The 23582-nt window shown below is 40.1% G+C and overlaps 1 protein-coding gene across 3 annotated transcripts; it reads left to right on the forward strand.

Annotated features, from left to right (window-relative positions):
* Positions 1-726: 726 nt before the first annotated feature.
* Positions 727-23296, forward strand: prrc2a (proline-rich coiled-coil 2A). 3 transcript variants are annotated; one of them, XM_082186093.1, is made up of 17 exons: positions 735-1020; positions 5341-5492; positions 9912-10089; positions 10476-10572; positions 10778-10853; positions 13343-13486; positions 13649-13899; positions 14023-14105; positions 14212-14360; positions 14646-14748; positions 14853-15051; positions 15198-15290; positions 15419-15962; positions 16083-16330; positions 16992-17283; positions 17364-17586; positions 17784-23296. In XM_082186093.1, exons 2-17 carry the CDS (start codon positions 5378-5380, stop codon positions 20773-20775), a joined length of 5787 nt encoding a protein of 1928 aa, XP_082042219.1. In that variant the 5' UTR covers positions 735-1020; positions 5341-5377; the 3' UTR covers positions 20776-23296. The 3 variants fall into 3 exon arrangements, with proteins under 3 accessions (XP_082042218.1, XP_082042219.1, XP_082042217.1); XM_082186092.1 differs by lacking the exon at positions 15198-15290 and having other exon boundaries at positions 727-856; XM_082186091.1 differs by lacking the exon at positions 15198-15290.
* The last annotated feature ends 286 nt before the right edge of the window (positions 23297-23582 follow it).

Genomic DNA, 23582 nt, shown 5'->3' on the forward strand with positions numbered 1-23582 from the left:
GAGTCATACATAAAACAAGTAAACAATTTGCTTTTATTAGTGTGTTTAGACATCATTTACAGTATGCATCATCACCTGAATTTATTACAATGCAAGCATGTTATACTCAAGATTATATATTTAAGATAATTAGCATTTTTACAATATCATTCAAAGGTTTGGGCCCAGTAAGACTTTTTGGAAAGAAATTAATACTTTTATTGAGCAAGACTGCATTAAACTGATTGAAAGTGACAGTAAAGACATTTACAGTGCAATAATTCTATTTTCAATATGCTGTTTTTTCTTTTAATATATTTTTTAAAGTACCTTGGTGGTAGGCTACTATAGTTTTATATTTATCATGTTACTGAACAGTTACCATAGTCATAAACAATAGCAATGGTAATCTACATTACCCGAATACCATAATATTACCACGGTACTCTTTCAAAAACATGATATTTTTTATCTAACTGTTGACACCTCTATATGAACAACAATGTTTTGCTTTCAGCGTAGAGCGAAGTGAATCATATAATAAAAATAATTGTATTGACTAAGAAGATATCAAGTTACACCTGTCCGTGCAAGCTTTATCCTCACAGCCATACGCTAGCGCACCTCTATCATTGAGAGAGAGGCGCTTACATAAATGTAAATTATAGTTTAATGTATATGATCTGATTGGCCAATAGGCCTGTTCGAAACGTATTATGTTAATTTAACCCCGCCCACAATGCGCGCATCCGCCCCTCTCTGCGCTACCATCCTCAGAAGCCGTTGACGGCTCTAATAGTGACGGATCGACCCCCCGCAATATTATTTTATTTTTCCTTTTTCATTTGTTTTGTGGAAAAAAGAAAAAGGAGTACAAGTAAGCTTCACTGCACACATCCGTCCTCAGCAATCCCCATCAGATCTCTTCAACTCATAATCCTGTTTTGAGCTTTTGTAAGAGCTTGTGCTAACGTTAGCTAGTACACGATTATTGCTAATAACTCTACGATACAACCTCGAGACAAGTCGGAACAAGACCAGGTTAGTAGCTGTGTCTAATGACCAATCGAGTCCTTTAAATAGGTTTTATTATAGAGGTGTTTGTGGTCGTAGTGTTGTGGTCCAGCTGTCCTGCTTTTCATCGGTCGGTGTCGGCTAACGTTAGCATGCTATCAGCATAGCTTGTGTGTGTCACACATCCTGTTGAAGGTGTACCATATATCGTTTTTAAAGTTATGTGGCTGTGAAGTTTTCATTTAGACAGTTTTAGTAAGTGTTATTTTAACGTTGAGTTGGAGTAGTAACGTTACGCCTAGGTTGAATAAATGTATAAGACGTGCATTGACTGAAACTGCATGTCAGAAAAGTGCATTGTTTTGGTTTAGAAACAAGGATCCGGTTGACTCGTTTGGTTAGACATATATTATGTCGCACTTTAAACCCCAAGAACTTGGATTCCAGAAGAAGCCTATGTTGTTAAATCGTCACAAATCCCGATGCTAATGTGCTTGTAGCTCTGGCCTCACTTCGTCGCCGCCATTTTGTTTTGTTCTCGCCATCAAATCCTTTAGTCAAACCCGCAGCATCAATTATACGGATCGTTTATTTCCCTATTTTGTGTTTGTCGCCTTTTCCGATGAATCTAATCCATGCCTAGGTTAATGCACATGTCCGAAGTGATATGTATTCGCGAAGTTATTTATATTATGAAATGTGTATGTCTGCCCCCTCCTCCCAGCACGAAACATGGAGGCCGCGGTTACAAGCAGCGAGTTAACAAGTCAAAACAGACCATTCACCGGGTTTATAATACACCACTTTTTATATTAGATGCTGGACTTTGCGTATAGTTAGATGAACAACATTAGTGTTTTTTGTGGAGAGCTGTTCTGCGCCCTCACGACCAGTTGGCAAAGCGTGTAAAATAATCTACGCAGCTCCTGTTCGCCAGCGTTGCTTCATGTTGCGTAGAGATTATTTTACAGGCTTTGCCAAATGGCCATCACTGCTATTCCTAATCTGCATCTGATGTGAAGTACACTGCTCTGGCTTTAATGTGTTACATAGAGAAGCAGGAGTGTGCTTTTTACTAAATCATTGGATTGTGCTCTTTAAAATTCATGTTGGTGGGGATTTGTTTTTGGACGGTCTTTAAAATTCTGTTGTAGTTGTCCTTTGCAAATATTACTAGTCATGTTCTTACTATTGTAAAGTCATACGAAATGCATATGGTCTTACACAAACATTATAAGAATAATTTATTATGTTGATATTGAGAGTGGTGGCTAATACCAAATATTCCAGTAACTTTTATTTTGGCCAAACCAGTGGTTATGGTATTTTTAATTTCTTGTAAGCGATGTAATTGTACGTTATATATTATTGATTATACTGTGGGCTTTTAATCATTATATATTATGCTGAATGTCGCACTGTAGAAGAAACCCTGTAAATGGGCCAGAACTAGTCCAAACTAGTATACTTCGGTATTATGTGTACGTTAGAGCAGGGGTTTTTAATCTTCCAAATGCTATAGGCCCCCGAATATATTAATCTTCATGCGAGGGACACCATCCTAAAATTTGAAAAGGCAGCTATATATTTATACCTATAAAGACTTAATTTATAATGTGGAAAAATTTATATCATAACCGTGTCAGTAAACTTATGTTGCGTTTTTTTAATTCTCTGTACTGTACTATTGTATGTATGCTATTATTGAAATCAAAATGTATTTATTTAAATTTATATTTTATAATGTTATTTATTTTATGTATTTTTATTTATTTAATTCAATTACAAATATTTATTTTAATCAATTTATCTTTTTAATCAAATCTATTTGTTTAATTAGTTTAATCTTTTTAAATATTAGTTTCTTTATATTTTTTACACTGCTTTTCTTTAAACTTTTCCACGGACCCCATAGATCTCCCTTGTGGCCCCCTGGGGTCCTCAGTCCCCAGTTTGTGCTAGGGTATGTGGATGTGGCGTAAATTTCGTCATTAGTAGGCTATAGTATGCACGTACTGTACCCACGCAGTCTGATTTCTCCTACTGTGTGTAGGCCTACTCATTGCTTTTTTTCCAGTAATTAATTTATCTACAAAGTGGCTCAATTGTTGTTTCACAGGCAAAAAAGAAATGGAAGAGATGGAACAATGGCAAAACACCGGAGACCACAACAACAAGACGCTTGCGTTAACAAAGTGCTTGTTTGAGGTGGTTAAAAAAAGCATAGTTCACCCAAAAAAGAAAGTTCTCCCATAATTTACTCACCTTCGACGATCCTAGGTGTATATGATTTTCTTCTTTCAGCCAAACACAATCGAAGTTATATAAAATAATATTCTGGCTCTTCCCAACTTTGTAATGGCATTATTGCTGTTTCTAAATTATATTCACTCTCCCGATCTGATAGATCACAACACTGGAATAGAGAGGACCATGAATTGGCAGCACACGCACATTGATTGGAATTTAAAACTGTGAAGAAATAAAGCTAATGAACTTCTGAATAGATATAAAGTGATGCACTAGGAGCTGTGTGCACAATATCTCTTCTCTTGACTCTTTGTGACCTGCACTTTTCAAACTTTTCAAGGCAACTGTCATAGCTTTAACACATCCTTCTGCACCTGGGATGCGCATAAGCGATGTGTGCTGCTCGGTGCTGGAGCCTTTCATATTATGATAGTTTTTTGCACCGAAAGATTATTAATAGCCTTGTTATTGTCTTGTTCTGTCATATCTATAATATCTTGCTGCCCCATTAAAAAGCTGTGCAATACATTTTAAATAAATGTATTTTAGTTGTATATAATTTTTCTACAAATAGGTTTTCAGAAATGTATTTAAGAATACATGTGTATCATTTTTAGCATTTACACTTGCTTTCACTTTCCCCCCCCTACTAAATGTTTTTTCTTCTTCCAGATTTTATAAACTTAAGTTTATTACATTTTTATTCATTTGTTGTTTTTCTCTATTGAATTTAGCAGGTATGTCATTGTCACTAGAGATTAATGGATAGGAGGCTAATTTAGGAGAGTCTGATCATGATTCCCCCGGATTCAAAAAATAAACACACATTTACATACCATGATATCGCAAAATCTCTAATGATAGACATTTTAAACCGTGGAAACAGTATTTATCATCATACCGCCCAGCCCTATGGATGCAATTTCACTTTATATTATACTTGAGGTTATTTATGGGGTTTTGACATAAACATTAGTATTTAGTGTTTTTGTTTAACATTAGTGTTTGACACATTAAGACTCTTGTTATGAATATAATAACATAAAGAAAAGTATCTTTATTTAAATTGATCTGCTTTAGCTGCAGTTCACGACTTGTTTATTTTAAAATCATTTTGAGATTTTATGAATGTAGGTGAGTGGATGTTGCTATGGATGGAAACCTCTAGCAAGACAGAAACAGTAACAGCATTTATAATGCATCACCATGGCAACCAGTCGCAACTGCCTTTCCCCAGCATTTGAAGTGTGTTTAAGTCATTAATGGCTTTTATTGATAAATCGGACTAGGCAAGCAGTTGTCGTCTTAAGTCTTTCTGTAGTGAAAGAAACAGTTTAAATGAGAAAGTTAGTTTTGTTTTCTGTTAGAATTGAATACTGTTAGAACAACCATGTTGCTTTTCTGATTGACGTGTGCAAATGTCCATCTTGTCTAGTGTAAACATGGGTCATATTTTCAGTTGATATTTGATCATTTGGGATACCCCAATATCTTGGTTGATTTAAATGAGCTGAGCATAAGACCTAGGGTGACTTCTGTAAACATAATGTAGGCTTGTCTTGTTGGCTGTATAGTGATCTACAAAATGCAGTAAATTACCAGTAAATGTCAGAATCAGCGCCTATTTGGGGGGCGGCAATTGCCTGAATTGCGGGTTCATTATTATTCATAACGAAAAACACAACACCTAGAAAAATACCGCTGCGGTAACACCGACTACCGCAGCAAGCCTAATTGACTGACAAACATGAAATATTAGTAACTGCACTTATTAATGCAAAACAATAGTAATTTTATGATTAAATTAACTTTGATTAAAAATCCCCCAGCGCTACCAAATCAGGTGCTGGCGCCACCATCAGTAGAACTTAGTGGCACTGGTGCTACTGCTCTTAAATGTTAGTCTGGAGCCCTGCCTGGTCTAAAGGGGTTTTAATACTAGCCCGTTAAAGAGATGTCTGTCATGCCTGCACTTGGCTGTTTAGTTCGGGGTTCAAATTTTGATCCTGAAAACACAGTAATGTTTCAAAGGAAACCCCCTTCACCTTAGCATTATGTTCTCCCTTTTCACTCTCTCTTTCACTGTTTCTCTTTCAGTCTCAGGACTCACCATACTCAATGAGCGTACAGCGCAATGTCAGAGCGCTCTGGGCAAACGGCAAAGGGGAAGGATGGCAAAACCAAGTATGCGTCTCTCAACCTGTTTGATACCTACAAAGGAAAGAGCCTTGAAGCACAGAAGCCTGTTGGTGAGTTTGCACTGAGTAAAAGCTTTTAGGATTTGTTGTCACAAACTTTTTATTGTCTAAACTAATTTATCTTTATCTGTTTGTATGGAGTAGGGATGCTAACGATTACTCAACAGTAATTTCATTGATAAAACGTATTGATCGTCGATTTAGCAAGGTCATGCGCAACGCGAAACATGTAAAGCAGACACGAGGAAAAATAAAGCGTGCGCCGTTATGTCTGGGACCATTCTACGTTAGAAAACAGTTAGGCTACACCTTCATGACTTCACGTTTACTTGTGCATTCGCAGCCTTGTTGTTATGTGCAAATGTATTATGTTTATTGTGTGTAGGCCTATATCTGATTGATCTCATACAGGATGCATTTGGTTAGTTCACCCGGAAATTTAAATTGTCATTAATTACTCGCCTCATGTCGTTCCAAACCTGTAAGTCCTTTGTTCATCTTCAGAACACAAATTAAGATATTTTTTATGAAATCTGAGAGCTTTCTGTCCCTCCATTGACAGCGACGTCATTGCAACTTTCAAGGCCCAGAAAGGTAGTAAAAACATTGTTAAAATAGTCCATGTAACTACAGTGGTTCAACCTTAATATGCGTGCGCACACAGAGGGAGAAGATAATTGTCAAATGAAAATTGACGGGCTAAGTCTAAATTTTGTTCTTGCTTGTGTTTTTTTCGGTCAAAATGTCAGAAAGCATTTTGTATTATCCATCCGTGTTTTTAAAATTCGTTAAGTGTAGGACGTTTTACTGTTAACGTAGCCCTCATTATATGTCGGATTCGTCTAACTTCTATACTTGATATTCTTTTTAGAATAAGTGATTCGTTTTGCTATTATTGGACATTTTGACATCATTTTGTGTGTATTTGACTAAGCGCAGTAAGCCACTCATTTTGGTACTTGCGACTCACAAACTGTTTGAGACTGAGAAGCGGCTTGTGCCTTTATGTAGACCAGTGGTTGGTGTGAGCGCAAAACCTGCGGGAATTAGTAAAATTATGCACAATACAAGCACTATTTAACCAGAGCAAATGAGATGAGTGAGTGAGAGGAGGCGGGTGTGTGTCACTTCACCATCGAAGACTTTATTTCCTGTGCCGCTGGCAACAAAACACACTGGCTGGAAATCAGAAAGACGTGAGACTGAACTGCCGTTTACCAGTTGACAACCGCACCACTGTGGTTGTAAAGCGTCACCGCGGTGGCCGAGTAGCACCGGTGGTGGTCCGCCAAACACTTTTATTTTATTTTATGTGAAGGCAGTTTTACAAGAATATTATGACAGTAGTGAAGCAGAAAGCTTTGTTTACAAAAGAAATAATAGGTTAGCAATTAAATTTTACATCGCAGCCATGGAAACGTTTTGATTCATGACGAATGAGAAAGTTTTGCGTGAGCCCATAAATTTAAGCTTTGTAAGCTTTTTATTCTGTTTTGCGTTCTGGTCACCCGATTATCAGCGAATTTAACAATATTCCATTAGTTATTCCACTGGACATGGAATCTCTTGTTTCTTTTCCCAAATATTCACTCACGTCTCACCCATTTTCGCACGGGACTATAAATGTTTCTTCCTTTGGTTCGCTTTTAAGTAGGCCTATTATATTTGCATTCTTTACTGTGGTAAAGTAGAAAAACGCTGTAGGAAAGATAGCCTACCTTTTTATTTGCACGTCAAATTCTTTTTAACACAGTTTGTGCTTGTTATTATACTTGGTAAGGCGCGTCAAGTTTATTTGTAAAGCGTGTTTCAAACGCGTGGGTGATTTTTAGTTTCGCTTTCTCTGGCAGCGCAAAATCAAACATAGCTTAAATGTCTTGCCCTTGTGGAACATAAAATTCGCTCTTCAGACCTTTTACAACAAGTAGAAAACCTGAAGATATTAGAAAAGAGATGGTCTCTTTCCTGCTCTTGTCCCACATCCCTGATCCTCTCAAAGCGCAGAGCGGTAGGCTATATCACGCGTCTTTGTGTGGAAATATAAGTGAATGTTTTTAAAATATTTAATTAAGTTAATATTATGAAACTGTGTCGTTTATTATTTATAAGCTTTCCTGTAGCTCAGTGGTAAGAGCATTGCGTTAACAACGCAAGGTTGTGGGTTCGATCCCAGGGGATTGCACATACCTATGTATAAATGTATAGGATAAATTAGGGCTGGGCGATAAAACGATAACGATATGTATCGCGATAGACACGTAATCAATATCAATAAAAAATGCGTTCGATAAAACGTTCGATAATTATTATTTTTTTTTTTTCGTTGGAAGAAACCAGCAAAGCAAGTTTGATTGCATGAACAAAGGCACTCACTCTCTAGTAACTAGATAAAACAGAAAAAGTCAGCTCGCCTGACTTAAAGTCTGACCGTAGTCAGACCAATGTCGTCTGCAGATTATGCAAGACCGTCGTCAGTTTTTCTGTTATTCGCGTGCTTATGCGCTGTTCTAGCGTGTGCGTTTCTCAGCGCATACATGTGAAGCTCACATGCACTAAAAGCCTGTCTACCAGCGCCTGAATACTAAGTTATCTTTCGAGTCTTATTTTGCTAATACTGTTATACACACAAGGTTTACATAAACTAGTCGGATATGTCTAAAGTGAAAGCAAACTTGAGAAAATTGAGAGAAAATCTGCTTGTCAAATGCGTGTATAATAGACGCGTCGCGCGCAGCTCTTAAAGAGACAGTAGTAATAGTAAACACGCTGCCGCTTGTCCTTAAAGGGATAGTTCACCCCAAAATAAAAATTATCTCATTATTTACGCACTCTAATGTTGTTCCAAACCTGTATTAATTGCCTTCTAATATTTTCTAATATTAATATTTTGAAGAATGTGGGTATCCAAACAGTAGCTGGTCCCCATTGACTTCCATAGGAGGAAAAATATACTATGGAAGTCACTGGGGTACATCAACTGTTTGGTTACCCACATTCTTTCAAATAACTTTTATTTTCAACAGAAGAAAGAAACTTATTCGAGTTTAAAACAACGTGAGAGAGTAAATTATGAAAATTAGAATTTTTAGGAGAACTATCCCTTTAATGTTAATAAAACAACAAAATGTAAAGAGAAAATCACTCACTGCTCTTGACTAATAACTTTATTAATAGCTTTAATAAGTATCAATGTATAATTTATAGAAAATAGAAAGAAATAGATTTATATAATTTATAGAAAGAAATCGTAATATTATATTTTTGCCATATCGCCCACCCCTTTATAAAGCATTTCTTACGTATTCTTTAATTTTGCACCTTAATGTTAAGAGATAATTGTTAAGTGTTCATTGTGATTTTAGACTTTTGAGTTTTCCATGGTCGTGTTGACATTTCTGCCTTTTTAACTGATGGGATTATAATCAGAGGTAGGTTAAGTTTAAAATAAAAAATCTTTAAATGTAATATATTTGTCTCCTGGACTGGTCCTTATTTTAAATATGTTATAAAAAAATTCAATAATTATCGATATCGACCGATATGAAACACTTATATCGTGATACAGTTTTCAGCCATATCGCCCAGCCCTAGGATAAATTAATGCAATGTAAGTCGCTTTGGATAAAAGCGTCTGCCAAATGCATAAATGTAAATGTATTCACACATTTTAATGACTGGATTCTGTAGGACAATTCTTGTGTAAGCAGGAGGTAGCTGACTGATGGAGGTCACCTGTATTTGCCACAGCAGTGCAATACAGCTGTTGCATATTAAGAAGATATAGTCCTTTCAGTGTGCAATTTAAGATAATAATCTGCCTGGCCTTTCTGAAACAAAGCGGCCTCGTGTTCATTGATTTCTAAGTTTCTTAAATCCCACTCTGCATCACCCTAGCATTATTTAAATATTTTTCAGTTGTGTCAGTATTGTCCAGGGTAGCTTGCTGAACTGTTGAGGTTTGACCTAAGACAGAGTTCCTCTTGTGATCTTCGTTTTCCCTGCTTATGTTTTATTCAGTAGCCGAACTACTAACTCTAAGCAGCTGTCCCTGTTTTTACAAATAAAGTTCTCCCTGCGGTTCAGGCTGCTTTGCTCCAGGAAACAAATAGGGGATTGAGAGTTGGGACAGATACGTTTTTCATCATCTGAAACCACCAACGACTGCTCTGTGCATTGTATTGACTGCCCTATTTTGCATGGGCCAAGACCAAGTCTGTCTTGAGAGTTTTAAGGTCAGAATTTTTTTTTTTTGACCAAGTCAATTACGAGTCAACCACTTGAAACAAATCCTTGTAAGATAGTGTTGCTCCTTTCACTGGCCAGCCAAGCATTCCTAAGCCATAACGGATGGAGTTTGATGTTCTCGCACATGCAGCAGTCTCTCCCGCTCTCTCAGGCTGTGTCCCTTAAGATAGTGTTGGGTTTCTGTGCTTGTTTATTTACCTCCTCCTGTTCCACTTCTACTTTCAGTTGCCCCTCGTCATGGCTTACAGTCTCTTGGTAAAGTTGCCTCTGCACGGCGCATGCCCCCCCCTGCCAGCTTGCCTAGTTTGAAGGCAGAGAACAAAGGTAACGACCCCAACGTCTCGCTCGTTCCCAAAGACGGCACAGGATGGGCAAGCAAGCAGGAACAAGCAGACCCAAAGAGGTGAGGGGATGTTCACCTTTCTGAAGGAGCTACGTTGCTTCATGATGTTGTTTGTGTAATTCAATGCAGAATAACAATAAAACCCCTACCAACTCCATCGCCATCAATATAACTCTGCACTTTGAAAAAGTGCTCAACAATGTGACAATTAACTGACAATGTGCTCAAATTGTACTTTGTTTTCACTATGGACCATTCAGATTGTTAAATCAGTTTTTTGTAGAGAGTAATCACATCACGTCAGATTTTGATTGGACTGTTTAAAACATAATTATCTTCAGTGACCTTTCACCCTCTTCTGTTTGTTAATACAGTTTGATTGGGTACATGTCCATGCCTGCCATCTAATGCCTGTTGTTTTGGTTCGGTTCTGATCTCTTCTGTAGTACCGATGTATTGTCAGCAGCGCAGCCGGAATCGCAGCCGCCTGTGGCCTCACAGACGTCTGTGCCGAGCGTGCCGAGAACACCTCCAGCTCAAGAGGTGCAATCACACAAACATTAAATATTATTCATGTTATTCAACATCCAAACTTTTAGTTAATTAGGTCTGTACCTTACAGCTGTAGATGATGTTGTATGATAAAGTCATTCCACATCTTTAAATCAATACACTTTTGGCATAAATGTTTTTGTGTTTGTTACTCTGGGACATTGTTTGGTTCTTGACACTTTTGTATGTCTCTTAGGCCCCGACTCAAGCTCTAGCCGCAGGACCAAGGTCCTGGGCACCGGCCAGTGTTACACATGGAGTACAAGGAGATGGTAAGATACAGTGCCAGGAACATGCTTGTAGATAACAACATGGAGTACAGTATTTGATCCTCTACTAAAAATGATGAGCTTAACGATTGCCTATTTTGTTTAAATTTTTAAATATTGCATTAATTATCTTGTTTGAAAGTTTTTTTTAAATAGCAGTATATTACAAAAAACAATGAGGTCACAAGGTTAATAATTAGGGTGATTTCAAAATTGAAATCGAACATTGGTTGAATTACACTAATTGCATCTAATAACTAAAAAACATGATATTGACACTAGCTATGTTTCCATCAAAAGTTGCAAATTTAACTTGGAATTGGAATATTGCATAAAACATTTGCAAATAAAGCACCATTTCCATCCAGTGAGCCGAAAAGAAAAAAATCATCACTTCCTGATAAACTGGTACTAAATATCACTTAGGAGAAGACACTGTATATTAGCAGTAGGAGAAGCCACTGTATATAATAAATTACTTGCGCATCAGATCAGGCAGACGGAAGTTATCTTGCTTTCGGAGGCGGATGTCTGAACATTTCAAAACAACTAATCTGCTGGTTTATCCAGATATGTTGTCCCATCTCAAAGTCAAATGTAGGCATGCGACAGTATACATTTTTTATGTTGCGATAATTGCTGAAGATTTTATCACGGTACACGTTATTATCACAATATTGAAATAAGTTGCAAAAAAAGTGTTGTCATAGTATAACAGGTTTAATAACTTTTTCTTATAACAAAAATAACTCTAATTTTTGTTTATTGCGTTATTGTATTTAAATGTTCAAAGTAAACAAATGTTTCAAACAGATTAAAGTGCAAAAGAATTAGAACAAAAGGTAACACTTTACAATAAGGTCTCATTATTTAACGTTAGTTAGATTAAGAATGAGCAATAGCTACATTTATTACAGACGGTATTTTTCTTTGCTAATGTTATAAATTAGTTTGAAAATAAATAGCCTATTAAGTTTAAGAAATGTATTATTTGGTGCTGTGATGAACACCATTGCAAATACAATGGCTGCATTTCTGCTGTATCATCAGTGCCATCTGCTGTCAGAGAGTGAATGCACATTTTCATTCAGCGCGTCTCCTTCACTTGTTCCGCCCATAGACTGTAAAAAATATGGACAAAGCGTCTGTGACGTCACCCATAGACTTCTGAAGAACGGTTTTGAGGCCGTTTATGGGGGGTATGGGCGGCGCCATATTTCAATATAAATGTTCAGAAAGGATAACTTACAGGTATGATGTGTTGTGTCAGATCATGGCCGAGACGTCAAATTTCAGGAATTCCACTCGGCGCAGCCTATGCTCGTTGTCAGCTGTCAATCAAGCTGTCAATCGCGCCCTTATTTGTCATACATTTTATATCTAAATACGATCTAAACTAACGAGTTAGAAAAAAATTCACCCCCCTCACAGTTGTCAGGCATTCGGAACCTATAGAAAAATACAATAAAAGTCCATGGGACCAACCTGTAAAAACATGAATTTATGCTGTGAAAACGGACATTTTAACATGGGGGTGTATGGACATTTGCTCCCTTTTGGGACCTTCCCCTAGCGGATTTTCGATGTATTGCAGTTTTTCGCACTTCCGGGTAGGCTTCATTTTTCAGATTAGAATGTTGCCGCTTGGTTCCGCCATGTGCTTCTCATGCATGTTGGGCTTGTTTACATCAGTGCATGCATGCCTCTTTGACGCAACATACAGTGATGTTGTGCATTTTAATCAGTTGGTGGGGAAAGTTTTCTTAAAATGCTTTCTAAAAATGTTAATAATTCGTGATAAATAATTATTCACGATATTTTGAAGTGCCCTCAATAACAATATTGTGCATATTCATTATTGCGTTATATCGTATTACTGTATATCGGCACGTCTAGTCATGTCTTTTTTGATGCGCTACGAGGAATTTATTCGGTAAATGTTTCCATCGTAGTTTTTCAGATTACGTTTTTATGCGCATTTTTTTTAATTTAGAATTTATTTATTATGCGATACCCCAAAATGCGCAAACAAATAGGTGGATGGAAACATAGCTGCTGTCATTTACTCACTCTTACATTTTCAATGAGACATCCTTACTTCTTTGGAACAGAAACAAGAATAAAAAAAAAATATAGTTTTGTACTTTATTTTCTCCATGCAATTAAAAAATGGGGACTAATGTCTTCAAGTCTCAAAGGGATGAAGAATTGATATAAAAGTATAACATGTACAAGTTGTATGTACTACTTTTACAATACTTGACTCTTTTGCATTCTTTACCCTTGAAGCTATATATAGATTGTGTGTGGAACAGATTTAAAAATGTTGTATGTAAATGACAGCAGGATTTACTTATTGGATAAACCATTTCTTTAAAGAAAATAATTTACATAATATAAATTAATGTTAGGAATATTAAGAAATATAAAGTTATAATTGTTGAAGTCCAAAATGTCAGTTTGTTATTTTTGAAACATTGCTCTCTTCACAGGTGGAAAGGGATCAAACCAACAGTCGCCATTCTCTCGCGAGGAATTTCCCACCCTGCAGGCGGCTGGAGACCAGGACAAAGCTGGCAAAGAACAGGCCACTGCAGATCAGTGGTATGGGCCAGGACCAAGCCTCCGCCCCCAGAGTAAGCATGAGTTCCCTGTTCTCCTTTCTATAACTGTTGTGGTGATTTGTCTTGGAGCATGTGGTATTCATATTATATCTGTTCAATTCTAATGCTTCTGATTCTTCTTGGTTCACACATTCAGCGGACTCTCAATAAACAATTTTTTGCTTTCTGTTCTAGACGTAACAAGTTGGCGGGATGGTGGGGGCCGGGCATTGGCACCCACCCTGGCTGGGGAGGCAGTTGCGGAGGGCGGTGCTGGGGGAAATATGGTGATGGAGGGTGCTGCTGGGGCCCCTCCCATCCCACAGCAGAATGCATCCTCTCATGGGCTGCCTAGAACTCCCTCAACCAGCAACCCCGCACTTCCCCTCCCCCAGCCACCTATTGGCCCGCAATTCCAGGCTTACAGAGGGATCATGCCTCCCTTCGTAAGTTTGAAAATTTTCATCTTGGCTCATCTCTAGAGAATGGCAAAATGTCTAAAATTTGTATTGATTCATTTGTTCAGTGCATTCATAGCCTTTCTGTTTTGTCTGCATCTTTATCTCTAGATGTATCCACCATACTTGCCCTTTCCACCCCCCTATGGTCCACAGGGACCTTACAGGTACCCAGCCCCAAACGAGGCCCCTAGGTAAGTTCTGCGAGTAGATTATTTCTAAGTGAGTAGAAATACTACTAATATTCATTTCCACTGTTATCTAGTTGACTTCCTTAACGCTCTTCTGACTTCTTGCCAGGTTTTCTCGTTCCCAGGGTGGAGTAGGGTCAGATGGGCGGCCACCTGGAGGCCCCCGGGGTGAAGTGGTAAAACGCCCATCCATCCTCAAACAGGATGACCTGAAGGAGCTGGATGAGCTGGACCATGATGGAGATGAGGGCTGGGCTGGTAAGAGCAAAGCTTTCAGTTCATCTGACATATTAAGAGTGTAGAAAATTCTTTTGATTTATGTTATATTTTGCATAATTGGGTAACTTTATGAAACTGGTAACTTGCATACAAGCAGACTGTGTTTCTTGTGATTGTTTAATAAATGACAGTTGCAGAGTATTTAATAAAAAGAAAAGAAAATGTTAAAGACGTCAATTTATTTGTCTTTTCAGTATTGATTTGGAGGTATAACATATAACTACAGTGTCATAACCTTTTCTTGATGATTTGCTTTGTTCTCAGGAGCCCAGGAGGAAATTGACTATTCTGCAAAATTGAAGTTCAGCGATGATGAAGGAGAGGATGATGGGGAAGAAGAACGGACTGAACACAAAAATGGAACCCGGTAAACATTTCCGAAATGTTTTCTTATTGGTTGATTACTTTACTTTAACTGTTCTTTTCACTCATTGAAGTCCTTTTTGGATATTTTATATTCTGCTGCCACAGGGAGTCAAGGGAGCAGCAGAGATCCCAAGATGGACCTGCACCAGTTTCACGATCCCGGGCATCCGACAGTGGAGGGGATTCGCGCCGCACCCCTCCTTCCAGTGCTGAAGATGGCTCCGCATCCCCCTCCAGCAAGCCAGGCTGGGCTGAGGAGAGTGGAAGCAGCTGGAACAGCCAAGCAAATGCTGGCTCTTATCAGGTATGAAACCCATCTCCCAATCCAGGTGCAAGCCTTAAGTGGTACCACTGGCATTTGCCAAATAATGTGCAGTCACTGTGAGGACAGGAACATGCTTGTGGTGTTTCCTGGATGACTCACTGATTGATACGTGTACCCCTATGCAGAGGCGTAGGCCTGGACTAGGTAGTCCAAGGGAGCAGCCCTCCCTCCCACCAGGTCCAATTCTTGGACAAGGGCCCTGCTCCTACTACCGCCAGGTACATGGGGTAGGAGTCCAAGAAATAGGACGGACGCGACATCAAGCTCTAACAAAAGCATGTTGGTGTTAATGACGATGGTGGTTACATTGGTGAACTTTAATTACTAACCCACTTTCTGTCAACAGGACCGGCCTTCTAACCAGTCGCCAATCTCTGGCCCCATCCTGGCCCCCCAGAAGCCCAACGGTGCCCAGGCACAGCAGCAGGTGGGGGCGATGCCTGGTGGGCCGACCCCTCCTCCCTCCAATGCCCTGCACCCCCAGCAACAGGGTGAGGATGAGGATGAGACATGGCGGCAACGAAGGAAGCAGTCGTCAACCGAGATCTCTGCTGCAGTAGAGCGTGCCCGTCGTCGGCGTGAAGAGGAGGAACGGAGAATGCAGGAGGAGCGCCGTGCTGCCTGTGCTGAGAAGCTCAAAAGACTTGATGAAAAACAGCAGCAGCAACAGACAGTGAAACCCAGCAGCCCCAGTGACGCTCCAGCCAACAGCCCTAGTCCTTCCTTGTCTGCGCCTGCCTCATCTCCTAATGCCAGTCAGCCATCGTCACCCTGTGTGGACACTGAAGAACCTCCTCTGTCATCTGTTCAGGGAAGCGGTACAACATTGGGACTGAATATTAATAACAGACAGAGGGCTGGTAGCAACAGCAGCCATGACTCCAACACTGGTTAGTTTTCATTAAATGGTACACTTCCTCATCTTTTTGACACGTGGTAGTCTTTTCTTGATGAATGTTTGTTGTAGAAAATGAGCAAACCATTTCAGTATGTGTTTCCTGTTCATTCAGAGTCCCAGCAGGCTCTGCAGCCTCAAGCCACCCAGCATCCACAATCCCTGGATGTCCCAGTTCCTGGAGATGCCAAGGAGGAACCTGTGGTGGGCGGGCCACACATCCGTGGCCCTAGAGGTGGAGATGACTCTGTGAAGTTGGTTGAAAGTGTTGGTGGAACAGGACGGCAGGGAAGTGGTCCACCTGGGCAGGGCTTTTCCAAGTATCAAAAATCTCTTCCTCCACGTTTTCAGAGACAACAACAGGTTTGTTTTGTCCTGCATGTTTTTGTCTCTAAATATGGAAAAAGTCATATCCATTATATACAATGTTTGTTTATTATACATTATATAATATATACAATGTTTATATACAATCTGAATCCAAATGCATCCTATATGAGATCAATCAGATCAAGGCCTACACAAAATAAACATAATAAGGGTAACAAGCATAACAACGGTGCAAATGCACAAGCAAACGTGTAGTCGTGAAGGTGTAACTCTTGCCTTTTATAAAGTAAAATGGTCCACAACATAACTCCGTCGCGCTCACTTAATTTTTTTATTGTGTCTGCTTTGTGCCACATTGTGTCTGCTTTGTGTTTCGCGGTTGGCCAGCACGCATGTAAGTTTTATCGATTAAATTATTATCAACAATTAATCGATCGTCGATTAATCGTTAGCATCCTTATATTATACACATGTGCCAGAAACTGCTTGACCTGTTTTAATCTCCATCAGACTGAGTCCGCATTTCCATAGTTCATAGTACCCGAGTATAAAATCTCAGCTTTTAGTGTATTAAAGATAAAATATCTTTAACACAATAAAAGCTGTGTTTCTTTATACTCCGGGACTGAGGTTAAAGTCTGACAAACAATAAAAACGTTCAATAAAAAACATGGCTTGTATCATTTGTGGGCAGGAGCAACTCCTCAAACAGCAGCAGCAGTGGCAGCAGCAGCAGCAACATAACCAGGTTGCCCAAAATCAGCTTCAGTCCCAATCTCAGAATCAGCAGGGCCCCTCTCCAGGTACCACACCGCAGTCTGGGCCTAAACAGCCAACCCTTTACCCCCCTGGCTCAATGGGGCGCCCTCCACCTCTGCCTATGAACTTTGATCCCCGCTGGATGATGATGCCATATATGGACCCCCGAATGATGCAGGGACGTCCCCCACCCATGGATTACTACCCTCCCAGCATGCATCCTTCTGGTTAGTAAAAAAAAACAGATAAACTGTGAAATATTAGACAGGTGTCTTGTCCAGGGATGATAAGGGCTTTTGTGTTTCAGGGTTGATAAGTCGAGAACGTTCTGATTCAGGTGGCTCTGGGTCAGATCCGTTTGATAGACAGCAGCATAGCGGACCCCCTCATCCTCATCGTGGCACACCACCCATGGATCCCAAACTGACTTGGGGACCGGAAGTTTTTCCTGGGGGTACTGAGGGTCGAGGTCTAACCTCCCCTTTACGGCAGAAAGCTGTTGAGGAAGAGGAGGCTGGCAAAGGTCAAAGGTAACAAGATGCCATTTCAAACATTTTTATATTAAAATACAAAGTAATGCATTAAACTTAACAGCTTGAGTTAAAATTCTTTATTCCTGAATTTTAATGCTGAATATATTTGTAAACTGTTCTTTTATAGTATATTGTTAGAGTTTTCTTTACTTTTTTATAAGCATGACATTTTTTTCTTTTTTAAATGTTTCTAGAAGTGACACTCCTCCAGTGCGTATGCGAGAGGGAGGAACGGCTTCCATTCAGCCGCCTGGTGTGGCTCCCAGCTCTCCATCGGGCTCATCCAACCAAACCCCACCACCTCTGGGGATTCAAGTTGGGGGCCAGGGTGCTAGCCACCATACCCATCATCAGCCCTTTATGGGTGGGCGAGGAGGTTACAGTAGCTACCCTGACAGTGGATCCAGAATGGGCCCCCACATGCAGCAAAGGGCCAACAGTGGAGGGACACTGCATGGTTTTGGCCATCAGGAGAGTAGTCAACAGAGCCAAATCTGGGGGACTCCTCATCCCCATTATGATCGTAATGGCCGTTCTGATCACTCTTCCTTGGAGGCCAATTCACATCTCCAACACCATGGTCCTCCCACTCATCCTCCTCATTTCACTCTTCATCCCCATAAGCAAGAGAATGGCAGGGAGCGAGAAAAAGTGGGGGAGCCAAAAAAGAGTGACCCTTCACCTCCACTCCATCAGCCGTCCCTCTCCTCTTCCTGTTCATCGTCATCATCATCATCTTCCTCAGCTAGAGAAGATGGCAGTGGAAAACAGTCCCTACATAATCAAGTCACACCACAGCATGAGCATGATACTGGATCTGCTCATGCTTCAGGAAGGAAACAAGAGAAGATGGGAAATGCACATAATCAGCCCCAACAGCATTCTGTGCAGCACCATCACCCTAAAGCCAACCCTCGCATTCGGGAGCACAAAACTGAGACACACTGGGGCCCGAGGCCTAGTAGCAGTAGCGTGAGTGGGGGCTCAACCCATAACAGGAAGGCAGGCTCTGGAATGAGTGGAAATACTGAAGAACCCGCAAATCAGGGGACTGAGAACAAATGCTTTACTCAGTCAGATGGCATCACAGTCAAGCGAGCAGGTCCTATTAAGAGACCAGTGCTTAAAGAGATGAAAAGAGAGGGTGGTGAAGGAGGAGGAGAAAAGACCACTGGAGGCTCTGGTAAAGATAAAGAACAAGATGTTAGCCAGACCACAACCAAACAAGAATCAGCATCTGGGGCTCAAGCCTCCTCAGCACCCAGTGGGAAAGATGATGCAGTCTCATCAAATAAACCCAGAACTGGCGGAAAGGAGCGAGGTAACACTGGGGGTACAGGTAAAGGATCCAAAAACGGAGAAAGCTCCATTCAGAATTCTGGCTATTCAGCTCCTCATTCCAGGAGGGAACGAGAGCTTTCTTCTGAAAGAGGAAGCACAACTTACCATGCATCCTCATCCAGAGGTAGCCGATCCAACCGTGGCCGAGGAGAGTTCTTTGGCCGAGGCCGAGGCTACAGGGGCACTTACACTGGCAGTGCAGGTGGAGGCAGCCGTGGGAAAGCAGGTGGCAGAAGCAGCAAGGACTATAGGTCAGCAACCAACAGTGGCTACCACCATGCACCTTCTAATCAAGAATACAAGCGGGAGGCATCATCTGGCAGTGGTAGGCACGGACATGGGGGCTCTCAGCCAAATCCGGGACGTGCTAGGAACCGAAGTGAGACTCGAAGTGAAGGCTCTGAATATGAAGAGGTGCCAAAGAGGAGGAGACAACGGGGATCTGAAACAGGCAGCGAGAGTGCTGGTAGTGACCTTGCTCACTCTGACAAGGAAGACCGCAAGCTGAACACCAAGACTGGCACACGAGGAGAGAACTCTACAACAGGCCCTTCATCTTCTTCAGCTCCAATCAGAAACTCCCAGACTAGAGTGTTCACTCCAAGGGGAGTGCCATCAAGACGTGGTAGAGGTGGAGGTGGTGCTGGAGGGGGTCTCCATAGAAGTGGAGGCACTGCTGGAGTGTCTGGTGGACATAGATCTGGACCTGGCTCTGCTTCTCATGGCTGGTCTACAAAATCTGCAACTGTGCGAAAGCAGCATACATCCTCACAGCCATCCCCTCCTAAAGATTCAGGCCGTGGAATGAATGGTGACAAGAAGAAAGCTGCAGACCTGAATCAATCTCAGAGTCAAAGTGCAAATCCCTCCGCACCTAATCCCTCTGTGCCTACAGCTATCCAACAAGGGTCCACTGAGAATGGAAGTGTTGGAGCCCCTCTGCCCTCAAGTAATGTTCCTTCAAATTCCTCTGGTGCTCCTAACCAGACTCTTCCTCTGTCTACCCCAGATGGACGAAGTTTCCCTAACAGGGGATTTGAGCGGCCCCCTCGTCGTAGGCGCCACGGACGATCCCAGCATCAGCAGGACAAGCCTCCCAGATTCCGCAGACTTAAGCAAGAGCGAGAGAATGCAGCCCGTATAAATGGAAGCAGTGGAATTGAAGTCATAGCTGGACAACAGCAGCACGCTGCTTCACCGTTGCAGAATTCCCTGCAAGAAACCAACAGCACTCCCAATGCCTCTGCCCCAGCTGTTGCAAATGCAAACCACAGTGTGTCTGCAACTTCTAACAATAATAATAATAGCAGCAACCTTGGGGGTGGAAATCAAAATTTCAATAGTCACCACCACCATCACTACCAGGGCAACTCCCAGTCACACCCTCAGCACCATCACAACCATAACCCAGCTGGGGGTGCCAAATCTCCTGATGTCTCTAACCAGAACTCTGACCAGGCCAATGAGGAATGGGAAACTGCCTCAGAAAGCAGTGATTTCACAGAGTTTCGAGAAAGAGAGGGTGGAGGAGGAGGTAAATCTTATTCTTCGCATCATCATCATCACCACCACCATCCATCAGGAAGAGGTGGTGGAGGCAACAGCGGTGGTGGCGAGAGAGAGATGACGGCTAAAGAATTGGCCACCAGCAAGAGAAGCTTCTCCAGTCAGCGCCCTGGAATGGAGAGGCAGAACAGAAGGGTGAATACCGGTGGTGGTGGTGGTGGAGGAAGAGGTCCCAGGGGTCCGCCCGGCGCTGGTGGGGCAATGGGTGGAGCTGGTGCTGGCGGGGGCAATCGTGGTGAGAGGCGTGGAAACTGGCCCTCTCCTAAGAACAGGAAGTGATGTTTTGTTTTTTTGGAAATGTTTAAAATGCATCCCTCTATCTTTGGCCACTCTTTTCTGTAAAACATCTACCCCCTTAACATAACACTTTATTATTGTAAAAGATTAGTTACCCAGACCATGTACACATTATAGATCTTTTGGTTTATAGCTTTTTGTCCCTTAATTGGAAATTCACACTCTTGTGTCCTTTCACACTCCCAAGATCCTAAACTACTCTTGAGATTTTACATACTACACCCCATTTTAATGGAAGTATTTCCTGACTGAAAATGCATTCAACCACATGACCCATTTATGTTTGCATATACAAGCACAATATTACATCAACCTGACAAAAATGTGCTTAGTTTATGTATGCTGGGCACGTTTCATATATTTATGTAAGAACTGTGGCTTGAAGTATATATGAAAGCTAAGGTTGATATTATGTACTTGTGTATTCACATCACATGTTGGATTTTGGAAGTTAATCTTTTAATGAGAACAAATGTATCATATATTTGTTTTTCCCCTCATTGTGTTTTGAATTTCTCTCTATGTTCATTTTCCATTTCAACCTCTCTTTAAAGGTGAGGATATATCTTTTTTTCTTCTGCAAAGCAGGTCATTAAAATGTATTTTTAAATAGAATCCCCTTCATTTTTGGTTCAATCTTGCATACTACTGTGCTTGCCCCACTAAGTATTACACCACAGCTCAATTTTTTTTTTTTTTTTTTTATATCACTGTCATGCCCACTTTTTCAGAACAACATGGTGTATTTTTTTTTTCCTCCTTATGTTAAAGTCACAGGCCTTCTCTGCTCATTGCTTTGGGTTTTCAAATAGTTTCATTAGTGGTTTTGGCCTCGGCATGGAATTGTAGACTATTAGTGCACATTATACATGTTTATATCGTTGGACAGTGATCTTAAATGAAGGTCCTTTAAAAGTTCCTCTACATGGATCACATTGTTTTAAGGCCATTTCTGTTGTGAGCAAACCAAATGACTCTTGGCCTAAGTGTCAGATCCTCATTAAATTAGTTTTTTTTTGTTGAGAACATGCGTTACAGATTTTCTTTTGTCTTGCACTTATATTAAGCCAGTAAACTCCTAAAATCTCCTTTAGATTAAAGATTGTTTATTGTTTTTTTTTGTTTTGTTTTTTCTCCAAATGATTAGCTGTATATTGGGCATCTTATTTGACTAGGTGTCATACTGCAGTTCCAGGTTATTGAACATGAAAAGTATTGTGCTATTGTTATATTCACTTACCAGTTCTTGGGCGTGTAGAGAATCCCTCTTTGACCACCCTCTGCATTGTAAATTCCCTAATTTTTTTTTTAATTTTTTTAAACAAAAGAAACTTACACAAGCTCTTCCTCCTGTGTGTATTCCCAAAGTCCTTCAAAACATGTATCAGAACATGAGCAAATGTCTTGCTTACATCCTCGGACTGATCTTCTATATACCAGTCATCTCATTGAGACACAAGTCAATGCCAAGGAGTCTGTGGCCCTTTTTTGAGTAGTGTTACAAATTTTTTTAAACAAGACATTGGTTCAATGTGCAATATGCCTGACGTCAAACAAAACCTACCCATCCAGGGAGCCTGAGCCCAGGTTAACAAGAAACCACAAATGCTTGACGTCTAAAAGAAACGGATCAAAGCATTGTTCCCTCCTCATTTTGACCAGCATCTGTATCCTAATGGTGTAAGTTGGGGTTTGTTTGTTTTCTGGGAATGCCTTGGTCTAATGAATAGCTTTGAAATATGTAGGGCTTTTGAATGAAATGTTTGTGTGAGTAGGGCATTTAAAAAGTATGTGTGAATTTATATCTGATCTCTACATGTAATGTGCTTTTTTGAGGATAGAACACTTTGTGAAAGGCGAACATGAGTCTCAATTGCCCACTTTTTCTGACACTATTAGGATGTTTATTTTATCTAGGATATTTTCATTATATACATTGTGTGTATATGTTAATCCAAATGAAGTGCAGTGAAAAAAAAAAGTTAAATCAATATATATATTTTTTTTTCCAATCTACTAAGGAAAATAACTAAAATCGGTTTATTTGACTTTACTTGCAGACATTTTACCAAGCATGGTTTCGTCCTCCGATACAGCTTGGTCAGTCTATTCGTTGGAAGCCATTCTCTCATAGGCTTTCAGTGCTGTTTATCATCCCTCTTAAACTTAATACGTTGTTGTGGTCACATTATATGTACCAATATTTGAATAGAAATGTGTATTCCTTGAAATACTCAGAGATTGTATTATACTTCTAACTATACCAAGGTACCTGGAGTTGTTACTGCTGTCCTAGCATCTATGGCTTATTATTGGAACCTTGATATACACACATGTATGTATATTGGTATGCATCTGAGTTTGTCTACCCCAACTTACATTCCCACACACAGTTGTTGCCATTTTTAAGTTCAAGGGAGCAATGTACAAGCAGAGAAGTGTCTTATTATAATAAAAAGTATACAGAGAAAAAATTAAATAAAAATCTTTTGTTTAAATGGAAGATCTGTGGTTTGACTTCATTTCACCAACATAGTGTCATTAATAGTTTTTAAAAGGGGATTAAAGTATTTTTTCTTTCTTTTTGCTTACCATGTCCATTGTCATTTCATTGATTTAATATATATATATGTATATATATATTTATATATATGTATATATATATATATGTATATTTATATATAATTACACCTAAATTAAAATGAACACATTTTTCTATAAAGTAAATGCATTGAGTAAATGTTTTGCCGCATTCCAGAAGGATTAAGGAGAATTAAGAATATTTGCAT

The sequence above is a fragment of the Leuciscus leuciscus genome (assembly GCF_965113295.1).
Source record: "Leuciscus leuciscus genome assembly, chromosome: 12".
In the NCBI taxonomy this organism is placed as follows: Eukaryota; Metazoa; Chordata; class Actinopteri; order Cypriniformes; family Leuciscidae; genus Leuciscus; species Leuciscus leuciscus.

What these genes read in the sequence shown, in the direction of transcription:
- prrc2a (XM_082186093.1), top strand. Translation starts at nt 5,378, where the DNA reads ATGTCAGAGCGCTCTGGGCAAACGGCAAAGGGGAAGGATGGCAAAACC. An exon ending in ACCAAGCCTCCGCCCCCAGA is followed by an intron (nt 13,487 to 13,648) that starts GTAAGCATGAGT and finishes TTTCTGTTCTAG; the next exon opens with ACGTAACAAGTTGGCGGGAT. An exon ending in GAACACAAAAATGGAACCCG is followed by an intron (nt 14,749 to 14,852) that starts GTAAACATTTCC and finishes CTGCTGCCACAG; the next exon opens with GGAGTCAAGGGAGCAGCAGA.